Source organism: Frankliniella occidentalis, unplaced genomic scaffold (genome assembly GCF_000697945.3).
Source record: "Frankliniella occidentalis isolate FOCC.00 unplaced genomic scaffold, Focc_3.1 Scaffold54, whole genome shotgun sequence".
Taxonomy (NCBI): domain Eukaryota; kingdom Metazoa; phylum Arthropoda; class Insecta; order Thysanoptera; family Thripidae; genus Frankliniella; species Frankliniella occidentalis.
Window position 1 is genome coordinate 1,222,717 of NW_026267184.1, and position 8,105 is coordinate 1,230,821.

General features: G+C 56.2%; 2 protein-coding genes across 2 annotated transcripts in view; both read left to right on the top strand.

Moving 5' to 3' along the window:
- The first annotated feature begins 5 nt into the window (after positions 1–5).
- LOC113216658 (uncharacterized) lies at positions 6–2,203 on the top strand. The gene is made up of 3 exons (XM_026436435.2): positions 6–164; positions 1,059–1,318; positions 2,100–2,203. The coding sequence occupies exons 2-3, from the start codon at positions 1,068–1,070 to the stop codon at positions 2,131–2,133; spliced, it is 285 nt and encodes a 94-aa protein (XP_026292220.1). The 5' UTR covers positions 6–164; positions 1,059–1,067; the 3' UTR covers positions 2,134–2,203.
- A 2,098-nt stretch (positions 2,204–4,301) lies between these two features.
- Positions 4,302–8,105, top strand: part of LOC113216676 (uncharacterized) — a 5,503-nt gene continuing 1,699 nt past the window's right edge. Inside the window, exons 1-3 of the mRNA XM_026436465.2 lie at positions 4,302–4,777; positions 6,204–6,283; positions 6,992–7,118. Coding sequence (XP_026292250.2) covers positions 4,550–4,777; positions 6,204–6,283; positions 6,992–7,118 — 435 coding nt within the window. The 5' untranslated portion in view covers positions 4,302–4,549. The remainder of the gene's footprint in view (positions 4,778–6,203; positions 6,284–6,991; positions 7,119–8,105) is intronic.

Consider the following 8,105-nt stretch of genomic DNA (forward strand, 5'->3'; position numbering starts at 1 on the left):
CGGCTCACGGCGTGCACGGCAGGGGGGGCCTCAAGCCCCGGCCCAGTCCCCGCTCGGCTCTGCTTGGCTCTGCTCCTCGCCGCCGGTCCCGCGTGCAGCGAGTCCGCACCCGCAGAACACCACGCCCCGCCACCGACCGACCGAGCTCGTCGCCGGGGCGCAAGGTGAGTTGCGACCTGCTTCATTGATGGCCACGCGTCCCCTCCACTCCCCTGCCTCCCACCATACACTATCTACGACCCCCCCCCCCACCCCTCTCAACACACACTCACAAATCTTCTCTCTCTCCCCCATGTCCTTACCCGATACATGGCGCCGGTATGTCGCCAAGGGAATGCCACGTGTTCAGGCCTCCGACTTACGCCTCGCTTCTCTCGCCTTCTCCTGCTTCGATGTTATGACGGCGTCAACGTCCGTCGTGGCGCCCTCTCGACTTGGTATAATTGTTGCAATAATAAAACAATGATGATAAAAATAACAACATTATCAACAACAACAACATATGCTGAGTAAGTGGACGGTTTAAAATTCCGACGCGAATTCCAGCTAGAAAGTTGTGGAATACATTACCGTCATCGGCGAGCTGCAGCGGCTGGTTGCACGTGACACGCGTCGCACGTGTGGCTCGGCACGCACCGCACGTGCGGGCCTTACGTACGTGCGGTCCGTGCGCACGTCCGCGTCTGTACGTCCGCACGTCTGCGCAAGCGCTGGACCGGACCATACCGAGAAGGGCGCCAGCAAAGCGTGTACGATTGAGCTTGTTTGTGTTCTGTTTCCCTCTAGGATGTATTTCATACTTACACCACTTGGGGTTGTTAAAGGTAACCATGTGGACTTTAGAACGGGGGGGGGGGGGCAAATATTATGGGGTCCCAAAAATTGATCAGGAAGGTCATTCTGAGTCCACAGGGACACCATGATATTTGTGCCCCGGGACAGAAATATCATGGGGTCTCCATGGATTCCATGCCTGATCCTTTTCGGACCCCATATTATTTATGCCTGCCCCCTCCCCCTTGTGGTTTCTGAACAGACCCTTGCTATTTCCCCCACAGAGCCACACGATGTCGCGCGCCACCCTCCTGCTGCTCGTGGCGCTGCTCGCGGCCGCACCCGCCGCCCGCGCCTACGACCCGGACGACGCCGGGCTGACGACCATCCTGCCGCCCGCGGGGCAGTTCGAGGCCTTCTACCCGCGCAAGGCCTTCGGCCAGCCCAACGGCTCGGCGCGCTCGCCGCACGCGCACGGCTCCTACTACGCGCACCGTCACGCCGCCCTCGTGGACGCGCCCAACGCCGCGGCCTACGGCTTCAGGTGACAGACTCACTGCAAACAATTCTTAGACAGTCCCCGAGACTGTCTCTACCAGAAGGAGAAAAGGTCCCCCCCCCCTCCCACTCGCTTTCTGCTTTTTTTGAGAGGAGTTGGGGGAATTCCCATCGAATCGACTGGACAATTTGCACCTCGAAAAGTTTGGAAAAAATCGAAAGACTTTGGAAACATAATCTTCCAAACTTTATGGAAAATTCACATGAACTGTTTCACTAACATGTTTCCAATTTTATTCATAAATTGTCATTTTATTAGTAAACGCAGTTTTGTTGTAAAATCTTAGGGTAAGGTGCCCTATTGTGGCCACTGTCCCATTAATGGACACTTTTCTCGATTTCCAGCCAATCTGGTCTTTTTACAATCTTGGCCTTGAAGTAGTGTTCTAGTAAGGTCCCTACTTGGGCATAATGAGCCAAACTACTTCACATCGTTGTCTACATTACAAGAAAAAGGGGTGGCCATCATTGGGCAGGCTCATTCTTAAGGTGGCCATCATAGGGCATCTTACCCTACGTTTCTGTTTTCCAAGCTGTTCGAAAATTTCAAAAAAATAATTGTCTGAAAGATTTTATTTCTAACCTACGGTCTAAACCACGTGTTTCGGAAAACTGTTACCAAAGTAATTGTACATATTGGGGGGGGGGGAATTCCGACTTTTATTTACAGTGCTTAACGTTATTTCACACCCTGTTCTGTCTTGGTTTAACCATGGTCGTAAGCCTACCTGAATAAAAAATCTGACCAAGAAAATTGTGTGTTTTAGATTTGACGGCAAGCGTCGATTCAACTACGACTGATGGCGGGCTGGAGGGTGTCGGCGCATCAGCAGCGATGTAAGAGACGATAAATAAATTTTCAATTGCCTTTCGGAGTTGTTATGGAATGAACGCGCCCACTGAACGCCTTTGTTGATTGGTTATCATTTGAAAAGAGGAATATCCCCCGCATCCTCTAAACTTGACATCGAGAGCAAGGGAGTGGGGAGAGCCGGTGGAGCAGGAGGCAGTGGGTCCCTGCCAGGAGACGTCTTTTATTGGGGACAGCTAGGCCAGAAAGCACCCATACCCGTGACTGTGACTACACTTCCAAAACAATCTGACATGAAATAATTCAGTGAGTCACAAGGTAGTACGTACAGCGAGTAAATTGACCACACATCGCATTCACAGAAAAATAGTTAAAACTTGACTTGTCGCTGTGTTTCTTGTTCCGAGTCCGAGCATACCGAACGAGACGGGGGCACTTTTTAATTCATTTCCGGGAATAGATCATTCCGAGTCCAGCAGAGAGGCCGCCGGGGCCCCACACGGGGCAACCCATCTCACGTCCAGCAGCGCTCCGCTCCCTCTCATCTCATATGGAGCACGAGTTATTTTACCTCCAACAATATCAATAACACACGAAATCGTTTATCTCCGACTCTTATTATAATAAATGCGTTCAGTTTTTATTTTGACCCCCCCCCCCTTCTCCCCACCCACCCAACTGCATTATACCAAATCTACGGCAGTGCCAGCGATCCTCAGTAGCAGCGGCAGTAACACGGAAAGGCGTGCTGCCCATCAATACCCACTCTGCTCGAGGTGTGGCTTTATGATATAATCAGAGGTATAATGCCCCCCCACCCCCACCCCCCACCCTTCCCGTGAGGTGGGAGCACCGCATTGGGAATGCGCATCCGAGGACCGAGGAGGGGGAGAGGGGGGAGGGGGACGCAACAGAGGTAAAGAAGGGACCCTTCTTCTGGGGAGCATCGCCCGATAAAAAGGAGTGATCTCCGTGTGTGATCCACGACCTCAGGAGGCAGCCGGAGGGCGCTGACCCCGCCGGCTGCCCGAGGCCTGCCGGAGTGTGGAGGTGGGGAGAGAGGTGACATCCTCCAGGCCGAGGGCGCAAGGGACGTATCGACGCTATCTCGGGCCGAGCTGCTCCAGTCACCGTCACCCTTTCACTACAACAATACAGTACCGTACGGGACGAGCTCTACAACATACTGTACCCGATGGCGTCGCGCGGCGCTCCGGTCGGGCCGCGCGCGCAAGTCTCCGAGGCGCAATGGCAGATAACGACGGAGAGGTATCCATCCAGTACCGTCATGACGCAGCAGCCGCCAGGACGCCGACGAGGCTGGGATTTGCGAGAACCTCGACGGGGGGCCAGGCCGGCGTCGTCATCTTCGACTTGTGGCTTGAGCGGCGTGTGGACGACTGCGGACATGACCTGGGTCCCGAGGGTCAGGAGCGACAACTGCGGACATCGCGAGCGGGAGGGCGTGTTCTTCGAACGCGGCCGGCCGACCGGCTGGCCGAGTGTGACAACTGCGGACGTCCATGACCGACGGGTTGCCTACCCCCGCTCCGGCAGGCGCTCCTCCGCCTGGGCAGCACGTCCCGGGCTCCGGACTTCGCTTGAGTGCTAACGGAGTTAGGCAGGTTCAATCGCGTACAGCATGAGAGTGGTCGCTGGTTCGAATGCCAGCGGCTGCCAATATTTCCTTTCCGAAAGGGAAGAGCAGCACGGAGTTGACTTTCAGTGCTGCTCAGAACTCCTCGGTGGCCGCGTCGCGTGGTCAGGAGCGGAGCTTTTTGTTATTTTTTAAGGGAAAGAGCAGTGCGAATAGTGAATCTCGGTGATCGCGACGAGGTGGCCCCAGTTCAAATCCCACTCCGAGTCCCGTGCCGCCCAGGCGGAGGAGCGCCTGCCGAGGCAGGGGTAGGCAACCTGTCGGTCATGGACGTCCGCAGTTGTCACACTCGGCCATCCCGTCGGCCGGCCGCGTTCGAGGAACACGCCCTCCCGCTCGCGATGTCCGCAGTTGTCACTCCTGACCCTCGGGACCCAGTTCATGTCCGCAGTCGTCCTAACGCCGGCTTGAGCCGGTCCCGGACCCGGACGATCCTATTAGACGAAAAGAGCGTCGCCGTCGGCGTTCAAAACCAAGGATGCCGACGACGACGCTCCGATAATCGGGGGCCGGCAAATAGAACAGTATCATTCCCCCCAAAGTCCCGGGGAGAGAGAGAGGAGAGCGGGGCGAGAGGGCAGTAGTGGACTGGTCGGGCAGGCCCTGACCATGACGATGCATCCCCGAGCAGCATGGAATGGGTTGAGGAGCGTCGGGTTGCGTCGGGTTCGGGTCGGCGGGGCGGGGAGGTTCGGGGCGGGGAGCAGACGGACGGACGGACGGACATCAACTTGTAATTAGACCGGCGTATGGAATCCCTAGGGCCCCTGTCCGCCCGTCCGCCGGCCCGTCCGATCCTCTTCTCCTTTTGGTCCCCGGCGGGCTGGAGGGGGGAAGGACACATCCCGGGGTTGTGGGGTCCTCCGTGCCGTCCGAGCCCCCTGAGCCCTTGTTCAGTCCGTGACCGCCCGCCCTCAGCACCGCACGCCCAGCTCACCATGGCAGTCCGAGCAGCGTCCCTCTTCAGGGCCACGGCGGTGAGTCCCCATACTGACCCCTCCTTAGAAGGGGTCGTGCAAAGAACTGCGCCATTTTTATAGGAAGATGATTACTACTCCTTCATTGCACTCAATTTGTAAATTTGAGGTAGTAAGGTGTCAAAAATGTGATTGGGTGATCCTGATTATTTTATATCCGTTGACTTTATCGTATCATTGCTCCAGCTGGCGCATCTTTCTCATGAAAATCTACACTATTTACCCAGAGCCCATGTCAAAAGTACCCCACCCACCTAGTTCTCTTCTCATTGAATGGGTCCGCGGGCAAAAAAGTAACTACTTATCGCGAAAAAAACAAAAACAACAACGAGGCGTCGATTGTGACCACTCAGCCATCATTCTCTTACTCTCTGCTACACCCACCACCTTGCGTCACGCATGACGTGAAAGCGAGCGAACGCACTGTTCGCTGATGCTCGCGCCAACCCCTTTGAGATCAACAACAACAACTACTAATTCCGGTAGAGGAGGGAAAGGGGGAGGGGGTTGGGGAGAGGTGGAGGGGTTTGATACTGCTGCCTTTGTGGTTTTCCGTGGCGTGAAAGTGGCGTGGCGTGGCGTGGCGTGTAGCTCTGATCAGGCGCCCCGCCCCGCCGCTCGGCGCCCCGCGCCCCGCACTTTCGGCCCCTCCGCTTGAATCAATGTCCCGTCGCGCGGGGCGGTCGCTGACGCTGACGTGGTCCTGGGCGGCGCGCCGGCGCCGGCGGCGGAGGGTCCTGACCACCACCGCTTGTCCTTGCGCCGTCAAGGCTGCGGTCGTCCCGGATGGCCACGCCGTCAACGCCGCGGCCGCAGAGAGGACAACAAACGCGACGCGCCCCTTTTCTTCACCTTGGCGACGACGTCGTCGCGGCCGCCGCGGGGGCCGCCGGCGTCGTCGTCTTGATATACGCGGCCGACACGTCCGCGACGGCTACACAATAAATGTGATACTTTCTCTGCCTCGCCAAAGTTTATATTGACAGCTCTGCTCGGCAGAGAGGGGGAGGCCTTCCTGGGTGGCTCCGTTTGGTGTCGATGACAAGTACACAGTGTGCGCGTGTGTGTGCGCGCGCGCCTAGGAGGTCGCCGCCGAGGATAAATCGGTCGGCCAATTACACATACACATTGTATGTGTGTATGTGTGTATGTTTATGTGTGTGTGTGTGTGTGCGTGCGTGTGGCCTGACGAACGGAGGGCCCCGGTAGGTCGTAAGGTTCATTGTGGAGCTCTGTGTGGTGGACTGATTTCTGTACCAACAGCGGCACCACGAGCATGTGTGTTTGTGTGTGTGCTGTGTGTGTGTTCGTGTGTGTGTGTGCGTGTCGCCGCTGCCGTAGCGTGACGCCAGGGCGCGTTTGCTGCTGCTGTTGTACGGCGGACGGGGGCGTTCTCCAAGTGCAAAAGCGATTGTTGTGTTCGCAGGCGTTGGCGCTTCTGCTTTCCCTGTGCGCCGCGCCCTCCCACGGCTTCTGGTTCTCCACGTCGGCGCGGTCCAAGTCGCAGTGAGTACTTAGTTAAGCCCCTCTTTAACATGTCATCGCGTCCGTCGACGGCGCGAAGACGGAGACTCTGGTGTATGTCATATCCGGGGAGGGAAAGGCGCGGGTGATTTTAAATACAAAACCGGAAACGTGTGATGATTACTATTTATTAGAATAATTTAAAAGACAGCAGTAGGGAAGGAGCGGAAATAAAAAGGAGAGCTACGCGAGGCGAGGCGGGGGCGGCAACGTGGAATAATTAAGAAGCAGGTCGAATGCATAATGCCCCGGGCCTGTCCAGGAGGAGGATGGGCCGGGCAAGGCCGGACTAGGTCGGCCAGGGCGGCGCAGCAGCGCACAGCAGGGACAGTCACGAGAGAGCAATAACTCCAAATTTATTTTTACTAGAGGAAAAGAAAAAAACCAAACCAAAAAGAAACATAAGACTTTAATTTTACCGAGCAGGTTGGAAGCTACTACCGCTCCCCTCCTGTTGTGCTCATGATGATGATGATGACTTCATTGCGGGCGAATAACCCTCCAAGCCAGCTAGCGCTTGCTGCAGCCTGCAGCCTCCTGCGGTGCGCGGATGATCCCGCTCCTACCCTCTCAAAAACATAAACATTTTCGTTCATTTAATAGAAAAAGAAAAAAAAATTGTAGCGTAGCAGCCTGCACAAATTGAAGAGTGTTTTGTTTGGTTTATTAATATACTGTATTGCTTGCCAGAGCGCCCCAGTGGTTTGGCATCCGGGACTACGGCGCACCCTCGCAGGCGGCCTACAGCTACGACTCCTCGGGCGGCGTCACTGTCGCCGTGCCCGTCGCCGTGCCCCTGTCGCCCCAGCAAGTGCAGGTAAGGCGCACCGGAAACACACATCAGCATTTTTCAGCCTCAGACTCCGCTTCAGCGGCTTATGACTTATGAACAATGATAGTTCAAGGGCTAATGATATTTCTTCGGGTGAAAATAAGACGATGTGTTGCGGTAGAAATTATCGGAAAAGCACAACCACCGTGATGCACCTGCTGTTACTCGACGATTGAGCAGTCGTGTTCTGGTGAGGCGTGACAAAACAGTATACTGTACTGTCATCAAGAACATTGGTCGCTGATGCATTTTTAGAGTGCGTGACTAGTGCAGCGCACTTTGAACGTCACATAGGCGTGCTAGTTTGTTTACAGTACAGTAGTTATTGCCATCACGGTCCTTGTGTGGCGCGCCAGAGGGCTCTAGTCTAGGACTCGTGCAGCGCTAGTGAGAACTGCAGCATTCTCACCCATCATTAGCAGCAGCAGCAGCAGTCTGCACACGCCGTGGCGGCGGTGGAGGAGAGCGCCGAGGATTCCATTCCACCGAGAGCATCGGTAGTAAAGCGTGTTGTGGGCGAGTTGTTGGGGTACCCGTGCCTGCTCCATAGAGAGGCGGTATGCCTGATGGATGGTCGGTTGAGGCGTTGAGGCCCAAAAACTTCATGGCTCAATTCAACGCGATGAGAGAGAAATCGCGCATCATACTCGCTGCTGCTTCTGCTGCTGCTGCTGCTGCTTCTGCTGCTGCTGCTGCTGCTGCTGCTTCTACCGCAGCTGCTGCTGCTGTGCCGACGCCGCGCAGTGGGCGGCGGCGGCGCCACCAAGCTCGACGAGCTGCTCTAGTGCGGGCGATAGCGGCAGAATGAATAGGAGATAGACGCAGAGAGGAAATAGATTAGGCGGATAGATAGGCATAGGCGGCGGCGGCGGCGCCAGCGTGCTGCTCAGGACTCGAGGAACCGGACCGGACTAATCAGACGCTAGGCAGCTAGACAGGAATGTCGGGCACTGCCCTGTGGCGGGGCGGGGC

What these genes read in the sequence shown, in the direction of transcription:
- LOC113216658 (XM_026436435.2), top strand. Translation starts at nt 1,068, where the DNA reads ATGTCGCGCGCCACCCTCCTGCTGCTCGTGGCGCTGCTCGCGGCCGCA. An exon ending in GCCGCGGCCTACGGCTTCAG is followed by an intron (nt 1,319 to 2,099) that starts GTGACAGACTCA and finishes TGTGTGTTTTAG; the next exon opens with ATTTGACGGCAAGCGTCGAT.